The sequence below is a fragment of the Solea senegalensis genome, linkage group LG14 (assembly GCF_019176455.1).
Source record: "Solea senegalensis isolate Sse05_10M linkage group LG14, IFAPA_SoseM_1, whole genome shotgun sequence".
NCBI classification, from domain to species: Eukaryota; Metazoa; Chordata; class Actinopteri; order Pleuronectiformes; family Soleidae; genus Solea; species Solea senegalensis.
In genome coordinates, this window is record NC_058034.1 from 23,169,057 (window position 1) to 23,182,526 (window position 13,470).

General features: G+C 42.9%; 1 protein-coding gene and 1 long non-coding RNA gene across 2 annotated transcripts in view; both read right to left on the minus strand.

Annotated features, from left to right (window-relative positions):
* The window catches only part of LOC122781043 (NACHT, LRR and PYD domains-containing protein 14-like), a gene marked incomplete at its 5' end in the record, with an annotated part of 11,737 nt that extends 1,070 nt beyond the window's left edge, over positions 1-10,667 (minus strand). Inside the window, 11 exons of the mRNA XM_044044536.1 lie at positions 269-442; positions 518-691; positions 799-972; positions 1,641-1,814; positions 5,485-5,658; positions 6,354-6,527; positions 7,123-7,296; positions 7,509-7,682; positions 7,792-9,580; positions 10,230-10,420; positions 10,528-10,667. Coding sequence (XP_043900471.1) covers positions 269-442; positions 518-691; positions 799-972; positions 1,641-1,814; positions 5,485-5,658; positions 6,354-6,527; positions 7,123-7,296; positions 7,509-7,682; positions 7,792-9,580; positions 10,230-10,420; positions 10,528-10,667 — 3,512 coding nt within the window. The remainder of the gene's footprint in view (positions 1-268; positions 443-517; positions 692-798; positions 973-1,640; positions 1,815-5,484; positions 5,659-6,353; positions 6,528-7,122; positions 7,297-7,508; positions 7,683-7,791; positions 9,581-10,229; positions 10,421-10,527) is intronic.
* A 212-nt stretch (positions 10,668-10,879) lies between these two features.
* On the minus strand, positions 10,880-12,285 carry LOC122781116. The gene is made up of 3 exons (XR_006361759.1): positions 11,917-12,285; positions 11,751-11,827; positions 10,880-11,008 (listed from the first exon to the last, which is right to left on the minus strand). It is a non-coding gene; the product is annotated as an uncharacterized LOC122781116 (long non-coding RNA).
* Positions 12,286-13,470: the final 1,185 nt, after the last annotated feature.

The following is a 13,470-nucleotide window of genomic DNA, read 5'->3' on the forward strand; positions in this document are numbered from 1 at the left end:
ATCAGAGCACCGAAGAAGCCTGAAGAACAAGAACACTATAGGACCATGAAGAACACTGAAGAACCATAAAGAACACTATAGAACATTGAAAAGCCATGAAAAGCCATGAAGAAGAACACTGAAGAACCACGAAGAACCATTAAGAACACTGAAGAACCATGAAGAACACTATAGAACATTGAAGAATCATGAAGAATACTGAAGAACCACAAAGAACCATGAAGAACCCTGGACCCTGACACTTTCACTGAGGAAACACTTTACTGACCTTAGAATGTCCAGTCTGAAATCTGGACTCTTCACCAGACCGTTCAGCTCCTTCACCACCGAGTCCTGGAGGTTGTTGAAGCTCAGGTCCAGGTGTCTCAGGTGGGAGGGGTTGGACTTCAGAGCTGAGGTCAGATAAGAACAGCTGATCTCTGTCAAACTGCAGTCACTCAGTCTGGAGAGAGAAGAAGGTTGTTAAGATCAGAGCTTCAGAACTTCCTCAGCCTCAGTCTTCAGTCCAGAGTCTGACCTCAGAGTCTGTAGTTTACAGTCTGGACTCTGCAGTCCAGCACTCAGCTCCTTCACTCCAGAGTCCTGCAGCGGGTTTACACTCAGGTCCAGGTGTGTCAGGTGTGAGGGGCGGAGCTTCAGAGCAGAGGCCAGAGAAAAACAGCTGATCTCTGTTAACCTGCACTCACTCAGACTGAAGACAGAAGAAAACATGACTCATCATTTCCTACCATCACTCTTTAACATGACTCTGTGTTTTTTATTGTTGTATTTGTAGTTAGGGACAATGAAGTTATGGACCTCAGAGTGTCTAGTCCACAGTGTGGACTCTGCAGTCCAGCACTCAGCTCCTTCACTCCAGAGTCCTGCAGGTCATTCCCACTCAGGTCCAGGTGTCTCAGGTGGGAGGGGCGGAGCTTCAGGGCCCAGGCCAGCGAAGAACAGCTGATCTCTGACAGACCACACCTACTGAGTCTTGACAGAAAAAAAACACCTTTCCAGATGTGTCTCATGTTGTGGGGACAGACAGATGTTGTCTTATGGGGACAGACATAATAACAACACACTAGTACAACTGCTCGCTGTCACAAAACCTCTGGAGACACTTTAGTGAGAGGACAACAAACTCTGCAAGTTACGTCCAAACTGATGTTACTTTGAAACTGAGGGGGCGCTCTAGTGCCCTAATGTGTCCTCTGCATATGAAACTAAATAAATATAAAATGTCTCATCACATCTGACTAACGTGGACACGATGTCAAAATCCTTTACTTGCCATTCCGAAGACAAACTTTGTATGGTTATGGTTGTTGTTGTTCTAACAGAATCATGTGCCCATCACAGTGAAGTGCTGTGTGTCTCTTCTGCAGACATGTTGTTTATTTATTTATTTATTTTGGTCATGCCAGTTAGATCACTCATCATCACACATCATCTTAGTGTAGTCCACACAATACACATAACCGAAAGGGAAAGCGGGAGAAGCAAAAGCTTATCTAGTCCCGCCCCCATACTCTCTGTTGTCTCAGGCTAGTTGCTATCAGCAGGGGGCGCTCACAGTTCAGTCTGTGTCAGAAAACCTGAACTATCCCTTTTAATGTAGATTAAAGACATATTTAGGCAGAATAATCCTGGTGTCTGACCTCAGAGAGTTCAGTCCACAGTCTGGACTCTGCAGAAAACCACTCAGCTTCTTCACTCCAGAGTTCTGTAGCAGGTTCATACTCAGGTCCAGGTGTCTCAGGGGAGAGGGGCGGAGCTTCAGAGCCGAGACCAGGTGAGAACAGCTGATCTCTGTTAACCTGCACTCACTCAAGCTGAAATAATGAGAAGATGAGAGATAAAGTCATGAATAATATAATCAGATTACAGTCAGATATGAAGACGAGTCCAGTGACCTTTTCTTGTTTTTAAATCATATATATAAATATTATTATATATTACATGTGTTTGGAGGAAACCAGAGAACCTGAAGAAAACCCATGCACACGAGGAGTGACCACCCTTGTTCTGACCGGGTCAAGAACCCTGGTTTGAGTTCTATAAAGACAAGACTGTTAACCACTACACCACCGTGTGGTCTAGAGGAAACATGTCTTTGCAAAATTCATCTTCTCCACACTTCTGAGAGGGTGTAATAAAGTACCTAATCAAGCTTTTCCATCCAAATTCCCTCCACTTCTGTGAGCTGGTACATCTCCATTGATACCTCCAAATTGTTGTCCATTCTTCCTCAGATATATTTATCCCTCCTTCCTTCTCCCATTTTATTTTAATATATGAAGTAGAGTGAGATTTCAAATTAGACAGACCCTTATATAAGCATGACACAGTTTTATTAATAGCTTTTGTAAATAATTGAATTAGACATGTGTTTATCTTTGTTCGATTTTTCATCTTTGTATTGACGTAATGCCGTAACTGCAGGTATCTATAAAAGTCTTGTTTTTCTAAAACATGCGTCCTTTTAAGCGTTTCAAAACTTTCCATCTTTCATTACTCTGCATAAAGCTGTTATACCGTTAGCTATCCAGTCCTTAAATCTAGAATCCAATTTATTAGGTCTAAAATCCGAATCATAAGTACACCATTTAAGAGCCAAAATATCGTTTTCAAGTTTATGTTCTTTTATAATAATTTTCCATACTTTAAGGGTCCACGCCACCCATGGATTATCAATGTTATTTATGTAGGTTTGCAAGTTATTATCAGCTAAAATTGCCTGTATGGGGATGGAGGGCATTTTTTCTTCAATGCTTTTCCATTGAGCTGTATATGACGGCATACCAGCATACCACTGCTCTCATTTGCGCTGCAAAATAATAATATCTAAAATAAGGCAAGCCCCATCCTCCCTTTTGTTTAACCAGCTGTAAGGTTTTGAGGCGAACTCTTGGTCTTTTACCTTGCCATATATACCTGGATAGCAGTTTGTACCACTCGTTAAATTGGTTTTGGTTAATCTCTATTGCCAATGTTTGAAATAAATATAAAAGCCAATTCTATGCAAAAATCCAGTTAACCGAATCAAAGGCCTTTTCAGCATCTACGCTCATCACAATCGCTTCAGTTTGATTTCTTTGTATATGATCCATAATATGTAGTGTCTCTCGTATATTGTCTTGTGTTTGGCGTTGGTGTATGAAACCTGTCTGATCATTATGTATCAGTGTCGGCAGGAATTCTTCTAATCGTTTGGCCATAACAGAAGTTAATCATTTATAGTCCACATTAAGAACAGAGATTGGCCTAAAAGAGCCACACTCCACTTTATCCTTGCCTTCTTTTGGTATGGCTGATATTATTGCCTCCTTCCAGCTGGGTGGCGTTTGCGCATATTTTAAAGCCCAATTCAGAGTAGGAAGTAAAACAGGTATTAGTTCTTTTTTAAATTCCTTATACCACTCTGCCGTGTAGCCATCAGATCCTGGTGATTTGCTTAATTTAAGTCTACCAATTGCAACTTTTAATTCTTCTTCAGTTATATCTGCAGTCATCATTTTATTTTGATTTTCATCGAGAGTGGGTAAATCTAGGGAATTCAGGAAGCTGTCAATTTGAGCCACACTCCCACCTGGGACTTCAGAATATAAGGTTTTGTAAAACACTTCAAAAGCTTCCTGAATTTCATTTAGTTTATTTTTTATCGCTTTTGTCCTTGGATCCCTAATTTTATGAATTGTATTTTCGGCTATCCTTTTTTTCAATTTCCATGCCAATACTTTCATAGATTTGGAGCCTCTTTCGTAGTGTTTCTGTTTCAGAAACATTACATTTTTCTCGATTTCTTGTGTGGCCAAATTATTAATTTCATTCCTGGTGTGTCTAATTTCTCTCAATGTATTCTGTGTCAAATCTAATTTCTGTTTTCCTTCTAGTACCTTCTAGCTTGTTTTTTAAATCCTCTAACTTTTTATTCCTATTTTTTTTCTTAAATGACGATATTGCTATAATTTTCCCTCTCAGAACAGCCTTCAGAGTATCCCATAACATGGGAGGTGAAAACTCTCCAGTATCATTGAATTCTAAGAGACAAATTTCTGATTTAATTTGTGCCTTAAAAGACAGATTATTCAACAGACTGGAATTCAGTTTCCATGTATTATTTTTTGATCACAGGCCAAAATCAGTTGTCCTGATTCCACAAGTATGTATTTTATCTTTATCCTTGCCAAATGTTATGAAATAATCTATTCTTGTATAGAGAGAGTGAGGAGCAGAGTAATAAGTGTAATCCCTTCTGTTAGGGAAAAAATCTCGCCATATACCTCCTCAAATAGTGTGTTTACTTTCTTATATAAGGACTTCCTATCCTGGGTTTTTCCACAAGATGAGCCCAACTTTGGCTGCAGATGTATATTTAGATCCCCTCCACAAATCAAGAGGCCTTCTGTTTCAGTTACCATGATATTGGTTATTTTTTGGAAGAAACTAATGTCACTCCCTGGGGGTGCATAGACATTCAGTAAGGTAATTCGATTCTTACTAAAATAAACGTGCCCTCTTTATCACCCATTTCGAATACTTTTTCAAAATTTAGCTTGTTTGAAATGAGAATAGCAACTCCTCTTCTATGCCCTGATTTGTATGAAGAAAAAAACAGATTTGTAAAGCCCTTTTTCTTTAGCTTTATATGCTCCTTGTCTGTCAAATGGGTCTCTTGTAAATAAACCATCCCTTTAGATAGGATTTTACTACGTTTAACTGGATTCAACAGCCCATTGACATTAAACGAAATGAATTTTAATTTGTCACTAGCCATACTTATTTACTTGTAAGTGTACCAACAAACTTAACAAAATGAAAATTGAAAGATCTGCTCCCTCATGCAGAGGTTTTTAAGGCACCTGTTCTTCTCCATGTTAAAGATCAGACCACATTAGACCACAACAGAGTGTCAAAGTGATTCTTCTGAGCTTATGTACCTTTACAGGACTGTGATGTCATCAAAGGCATCAAAGAGTAAAGACAATAAGCCACACAAAGTGTTGCCATGACAACAAAGTCATGAGACATCCTGTGTCATCAGAACTGCTACTCTTCTCTGTGTAAATGTCCAAGAGCACCACATAGTGGTGTAGTGGAGAAGGACACCTTTGTTTACTGACAGACCGACATTAGCATGCTAACCATGCTAGCAGCTGATGCTTTAACTGCACTGATAAAAATCTAAAAAATAGATATAAAAAACATCTTTCCTGAAAAAGAGTCTCTGAAGTCATTTCAATATTTTGTTAAGCCAGCCGTTAGCTATGCTGATAATTAGCATTGTCATTGCTAAACTTAGGAGAATTTTTGTTCCTTCTGTTAGAACTGAAAATTCACTTCCTGTCCAGGCTCAGGTGGAAGGGGCGGAGCCTCGTCTACATTTGTGCTAAGTTTATAACCTGCTGCTGATCTCAGGTCAGATCAGACCACACGTGTCACATGACCTCAGGTCAGATCAGAACACATGTGTCACATGACCTTGTTGTCCTTGTGTCTGACCTCAGAGTATCCAGTCCACAGTGTGGACTCTGCAGTCCAGCGCTCAGCTCCTTCACTCCAGAGTCTTGCAGGTCATTTCCACTCAGGTCCAGGTGTCTCAGGTTGGAGGGGCGGAGCTTCAGAGGCGAGGCCAGAGAAGAACAGCTGATCTCTGACAGACCACAGTCAATCAAACTGACAAAACAAAAAAACAACAGTGTTAAAGGTCATGACCTTTCACATCAGTCTTGTTTAGTCTGGATGAACTGAGCTTCTTCACAGTGTTAAAAGACTATTCTCTGTGATCCGGGATGTTGAAGATAGCTGTGCTAAAAATGTTTACCTGTGGAGGCGGTTCAGGAGAGTCGGGTTCTCAGTTCCATCTGTCACTGGTTCTCTTCCTGTTCTGCTCATCTCTTACAGGAAGTGAAGCATTTACAGCTACATCCTCCAGTAAGGACATGAGAAGAACAGGAGGAGAACCAGTGACAGACGGAACCCGAGAGAACCCGACTCTCTACAGGTAAGCTAGCATATGACCCAGCTAGCATCATCACCACGGATCATCTTGGAGCTGTGGACTGAAGATTACTAAAGGACACTGACCAAGGAGCTGAAGGTCAGACCTGCTCAGGTTCCTCCAGTCCTCAAAGGAGAAACAGCAGGACATTGATGAAGTTTCTGTTTAGCACATATATAAATATCTCCTGACATCAGACTAATAACTACACGTCATCTTCATGGTAAAGTCCATCAGCTCCTTACTGTCCACTGGGGCTGTCCCCTCTGTCCTCACAGTATCCATACTCAAACCAACACTGCAGTAAACAGGTTTAAACCTCTCAAAACTAATGTTCCTCTGAACACAGAACTAAACCATGGTGTCTGACCTCAGAGTCTTCAGTCCACAATCTGGACTCTCCAGAAAACTACTCAGCTCCTTCACTCCAGAGTCCTGCAACTTGTTCCAGCTCAGGTCCAGGACCTTCAGGTGGGACGGGTTGGACTTCAGAGCCGAGGACAGAGAAGAACAGCCGATCTCTGTCAAACTGCAGTCAATCAGACTGAAAGACAACAAAACAACAACTTTACTTAAATAAAGTCCATATAAAGTGTGAGTGAGAGTGTGGTAAGGTCTGCTGAACTAGACTCAGTATCAGTTTAGCATCAGAGGTACTGACACTGTGCTGTGAGCGCCCCCTGCTCTGAGAGCCAATCTGACACTCATGGCTGAAAACATGGCTGCCAGCAGAGACACAAGGAAAACAGATTTTAGCTCGCAGGGACACACTGAGGTCAATCTGAATGTTGGATTTCAAACACTGAAGTGACAAAATAAGACATTAGAACATAGTGATGGAGGCAGCAGTGGATCAACAACTCCTGTGTGTGATGTTAAAATCACTGATTTTCTCTATGGACTTTGGTGTGGGAGAGTGAGTGGTTTACAAACTTCAGTTTCCTGTTGGAAAAGTCTGTCTGACTTTGTGAGATAAAGACGTGAGATGTGACATAGATATCAAAGACTTAACTGACATAGATTTTATTACACAAGTCCTTTGTTAAGAGGCTAAAATCAGTTTTTCATTCATGTTTTCACTGAGCGCGAACCAGTGATTCCTTTCAAACATTTGTGGTCACTAAACTATGGTGTCTGACCTCAGAGTCTCCAGTCCACAATCTGGACTCCGCAGAAAACCACTCAGCTCCTTCGCTCCTGAATCCTTCAGCTCATTTTTATTCAGGTCCAGGTGTTTCAGGTGCGAGGGGTTGGCGTTCAGAGCCGAGGCCAGAGAGACACAGCTGATCTCTGTCAACCTGCACTCACTCAGACTGAAGACAGTAGAAAAAAACGAGACAAAAGTCAATTATCCACTCCAATATCAATAACATGAGTCATTGAAATCTACTGATTCAATGACAACATCATACACCTGTTCATGTGCACAGGTTCAGAACCTGCTGCTGACCTCAGTCTGCAACTAGACCACAAACATAAAATCACACATGTCATATCACATGATGTGGTTGTTTCTGTGTCTGACCTGAGGTTCTCCAGGCAACAGTGTGGACTCTGCAGTCCAGAACTCAGCTCCTTCACTCCTGACTCCTCCAGGTGGTTCCACCTCAGGTCCAGATGTGTCAGGTAAGACGGGTTGGACTTCAGAGCCAAGCCAATGACTTCACAGTGAGGCTGTGAGAGTCGACACCGGTTGACTCTGTGAGCAGTAAAACAACAGAACCTGTAAGAGTCCTGTGTAATTTCATATGTTACAACAGAATGTGATTATATCAGTTACTGGTCCCAGTCCTGAGATCTGGACTCACCGAGCCCTCCTGCAGTTCCTCACAGCTGGAATCAGTCTCAAACGTCCCTCCACTGATGTGTTGAACGTTCTCAGGTTGAACTCATCCTGAACCTCCTCTGACATCTGCAACATGTAGGCCAGAGCTGAGCAGTGGATCTCAGACACCTCCTTTGCTGGTCTTTTCTCAGCATTCAGGAACTCTTGGATCTCCCTGTGCACCGTGTTGTCGTTCATCTCGATCAGACAGTGGAAGATATTGATGCATCTGTTAGGAGAGATGTTGTAAGCCTTCAGCCTCTTCAGGTTGTCAGTGACTCTCTGGATGATTTCTGGACTGTTCTGAGTCTGACCCAGCAAACCTCCCACAAGTTTCTGGTTGGACTCCAGACAGAGTCCATGAAGGAAGCGAACAAATAGGTCCAGGTGACCATTTTCACTTTGAAGGGATTTCTTCATGGCTCCTTTCATGAATTCATCCAGGATTGAATTATCATCTTGTTTTCCCAGGAAGTCCTGCAGTACCTCTGTCTTCCTGTTGGCATAGCAGTGGAACATGTAGACTGCAGCCAGAAACTCCTGAATGCTCAGATGAACAAAGCAGTAGACTGTTTTCTGGAAGATCACGCTCTCTCTTCTGAAGATCTCTGTACAAACTCCTGAATACACAGAGGCCTCCGTCACATCAAGACCACACCGTTCCAGGTCTTCTTGGTAGAACATGATGTCTCCTTTCTGCAGATTTTCAAAGGCCAGCCTCCCCAGCAACAGAAGAACTTCCCTGTCAGCCTCCGTCAGCTCCCGTGGACTCGTCTCACATCCTTCATCGTACTTGTTCTTCTTACTCTTGATCTGAACCAGCAGGAAGTGTGAGTACAGGTCTGTCAGGGTCTTGGGCAGCTCTCCTCTCTGCTCTGTGGTCAACATGTGCTCCAGAACTGTAGCACTGATCCAGCAGAAGACTGGGATTTGACACATGATGTGGAGGCTCCTGGACGTCTTGATGTGTGAGATGATTCTGCTGGACAGATCTTCAGATCTGGATCTCTTCCTAAAGTACTCGTCCTTCTGGTCGTCAGTGAAGCCTCGTACTTCTGTTACCCTGTCAACACATGTAGGAGGGATCTGATTGGCCGCTGCAGGTCGAGAAGTTATCCAGATGAGAGCTGAGGGAAGCAGATTCCCCTGGATGAGGTTGGTCAGCAGCACGTTGACTGATGACCTGTGTGTGACGTCAGAAACCGGCGTCCTGCTGCTGAAGTCCAGTGAGAGTCTGCTTTCATCCAGGCCGTCAAAGATGAACAAAGGTTTACAGACAGCGAGCTTCTCTGAGTTGACCTTCTGTAATGTTGGATGGAAAACATGGAGCAGCGTGAGAAGACTGTGCTGCTGATCTCTGATCAGATTCAGCTCCCTGAACGAAAGCAAAATCAGCAGATTCACATCCTGGTTTTCAAAACCCTCGGCCCAGTCCAGAGTGAACTTCTGAACCGAGAAGGTTTTTCCAACACCAGCGACGCCGTTGGTCAGGACGACTCTGATGCGACCCTGCTGGTCAGGTAAGGCTTTAAAGATGTCGCAGCACTTGATGGGAGTGTCCTGGACCATCTTCTTCTTGAAGGTCGTCTCCAGCTGCCTCACCTCATGTTGAGTATTGACCTCTTCACTCTGCCCCTGTGTGATGTAGAGCTCAGTGAAGATCCTGTTCAGGAGGGTTCTACTTCCTCTTCCACCAGTTCCTTCAGTCACATGTTCAAATCTGCTCCTCAAACTGATCTTATGTTCATCTAGAACCTCCTGCAGACCCTCATCTGCTGAAAGACAAGAGACAAAGTCAGGCTGAAGAAAGAATCTGAGGATGCATGAGAAAACACTGTCATGTCATCAGCAGGCACATGTTCAGTCTTTAGTCTATAATGTATACGTTCTACTCTTGTGTTGAGCTACAACTGAGTATTTATCATACTAATCATCACCATTATTATTATGATTTAATTAAAAGTCGATACCAGTATAATTTTTATCAACAGTCTCTGCTGCTGCTGATATAAATGACACTGTATTTCTATAAACTGTAAACTTGTAACTTGGGACAGTTGTTGTGTATGTGCTCCCAGTCTCTCTCCTCTGTCAGTTGAGGCAGATGCTGCACATGTGTGAGTCTGCTTCTGTTAAAAGGGACTTTTTTCTCTCCACTAGTGTTTGCTCATTGTGTGAATTGTGTATGATTTGGCGCTATACAAATAAAACTGAATTGAATTGAATATTTTGTTGGGACAAAAGTGGACACATATTTTGGGGCACAATGTGATTTGTAGTTCATTGTCCCCATCTTGATGTTTCATGACCAATTGTAAACAACAGATGAAGGAACAGTCTACAGTTGTCATGGAGAAGACTGAAACTGTGAAAAATGTGTGTTTTTGTAAAGAAATGGAGAATAAATCAGGCCTTACTTACTTAGTGCGCTGATGTTCTGTCCACACTGAGGACAGCAGAGGTCTCCTGGTGGACCAGACTGGTTCCAGTGTGAGGTGATGCAGTATTTGCAGAACCAGTGTCCACACCTGGTAGAGACCGGATCCTTTAGGACTTTCTGACACAAAGAACAGCAGGTTGTCTGCTCGTCCACAGAAACTCCAGACGTCTCTCTGTGGAGACATTACTTCGTCGTTAAACTTTCACAGGTTTGATCAGCTGATTCATGAATCTGATCCCTGACATCTTCAATATTTCATGAGTGAATCCAGTCTCTTACCTTAAAGGTCCAGGTTTGGTTTTGAAGAGTAAAGGCAGGTCTTTGGAGGCGTCGCTCTTCAGAGACTCACTGCTGAGCCCCGGAGAAGGTCCAGGTTTGGTTCTGAAGAGTAAAGGCAGGTCTTTGGGCGGCTCTTCAGAGACTCACTGCTGAGCTCCTGTTAGAAGGTTTGGTTCTGAAGAGTAAAGGCAGGTCTTTGGGCTCTTCAGAGACTCACTGCTGAGCCCGAGAAAGTCCAGGTTTGGTTCTGAAGAGTAAAGGCAGGTCTTTGGGGTGCTCTTCACAGACTCACTGCTGAGTCGGAGAAAGTCCAGGTTTGGTTCTGAAGAGTAAAAGGCAGGTCTTTGGAGGCCTCTTCACAGACTCACTGCTGAGTCCCGGAGAAAGTCCAGGTTTGGTTCTGAAGAGTAAAGGCAGGTCTTTGGAGGCGTCGCTCTTCACAGACTCACTGCTGAGTCCCGGAGAAGGTCCAGGTTTGGTTCTGAAAACACAAACATCACGTCAGTCCTCGCTCCTCTAGAAGTAGAACTGAAGAAATGAAAACAGGAAGCAGGAGGTTAGTGAGTTCAACTTGTTCTGCTGTTAGAACCTCAACCAGCATCTCCTTCACCATCTGCTGCCACATTTAGCCCAACAGATGAAGATAAAAAGGTCATTAGTCATTAAAAGAAATCAAGTTGACTCAGCAGCACTTTTATTTACCCGAGAGCATAAAGAGTTCTGGTGATGACTCACTGTCGTCTTCTTCGTGTTCTTTGATCGTGGACAGAAAGTAAACATGCCCTCTGTGAACTTCTCTGAACTTTCTGTTCACAGACGTGAAATATGTGAATAAAAAAATGATTAGTAAATCCTTTTTTAAACTAGTCAGTTTAAAAAAACTGAAAAACTTAATTGTTTTTTGCAAACATTCACTCATTTTGAATATGGACAGGTGACAACGTGTCAACTTGACTTTTATCATCTGAACTTTGACGTGTCTCAAGGTTTTACTGTTAATGTTTCACACACACACCTGTGTGGGTGTGTTTTTATGTGACATTTGTGCTGATGTTTTAATGTGAACGAGGACAAAGTTAAGTTTCGTCCCAGTTTAGACGTAATATATACATACATACTTTATACACATGTGTATATATCATATATATATTATATACACTGATGTGTGTATATACATATGTAATATATGTATATACACACATCAGTGACGCTCAGTTTCTTACTGTGAGTCTGAAGGTTCAGCTTCACGACTGCTGAAGTCTGGACGTTTGTGAGACACCACTCTGTCCTCGTCCTCCATCTGTAATAAACACACACACAAGTTCACTGTGACTGTGGAACACGAGTTAAAGTAGAAGAAAAACATCAAAAATAGAGAGAGAATCAAACCTGCTTCCCCTTTCCTCCTCCGTCTCTTCTGACTTTCTCTTTTAGAGAGACGGGTACGGCTGCAGCCTGGAGCCTCTCGTCTCATGCCTTCACCTCTTGGGCCATCCCGTTTCATGCCTGGGCGTGTACAACCGAGAGTGTACAGCAAGCACCCGCAGTCCTAGATTATGTTTAAATCTCACGGGGATTTACCGTTAGGTAGCGGCATTCCACTAATCTAAGCAATAGTTGCGACCAAAAGAAAGGGAAGAAGAAGAAGTGAAACATTTAACGAAGAAATGTAGTGATGACAGGGAGGATGACGGAGTCACAGAGAGGTGTGGCATGAGACGAGAGGCTCCGGTCTGCAGCCATACACTCTTGCTTTTTTCCGACTTCACTTTACTGACTGGAAACCATGACCATATATGGAAATCACACTCCTTGTGTGTGTGTGTGTGTGTGTGTGTGTGTGTTCCTGTCATAAAAACTGACCTTGTAAGGACCTCATGGAGACCAAAACCTGGTCCTAGAGACTTAAACTGAGGTAGATTTTATTACAACAGTTTTGGCTGTAACAGGTTGTCAGCAGCAGGGGGCGCTATCTCTTTAAAACAAATCCGCCCAGTGTCAGCGAGACACTTCTGTCCATGCTTCTTTGCAGTTAGTATGAGTCTCTGCTGCCACCTGCTGGTTGTGATCGCGCAACACATGATGGCGACAGATGACAGGCGCCACCTGCTGCTGAGAAGCTAGTGTCTGTGTGTGTCTGTTTGTGTGTGTGTGTGTGTGTGTGACAACATGAACTAAATGAACTCCAGTGTTCTTCATTTATACAAACGTTCACTTGGTCCTCATTAGATTTAGATGGTCAAAGGTCAAGGTCACTGATAAATGTCTGCACAAATGTTCACATGGACTCTGATGGTCAGAGGTCAAATGTCAGGGAAGGAATGCATCACAGTTTTGAAACTGAACATGAACCATGATTCACACATGCACACACACTCACACACACAATCTCTGTCCTCTGAGTGTGACATGGATGATGGTAACACTCTCTCTCTCTCTCTCTCTTCTCTCCAGCTGCTCTCTGATTGGTCCAGAGTCTGACTCAGCAGCAGCCAACCAGCTGCCTCAGTGCTGCTGCTGCATCTCCTCAGTCATGTGACTGTCGGGAAGAGAGAGAAGAGCCGAGCATCCAACACTGCTGCTGTTTCCCGGAAGTGTGTGTTTGTGTGTGTGTGCGGGTATTACTAATTTGTGGGGACCTAAACCTGTTTACACAGTCACATTATGGGGACTTGTCTTCCTTGTGGGGACAAAAATCAAGACCCCACAACGTAAATGATTACATTTTAAGGTGAAGATTTGTTTTAAGGTTAGGTTGAGGGTTAAGGTTAGGATTAGGATTAGGCCAGTAGTAATTGTGGTTAAAGTTAGAGTAAGTCTCCAGGAAATGAATGTAAGTCCATGCAATGTCCCCTCAAGTCATGAATATCCAACGTGTGTGTGTGTGAGTGAGTGAGTGTGTGTATATATACACATATACAGTACAGTATAACAATTGTATAT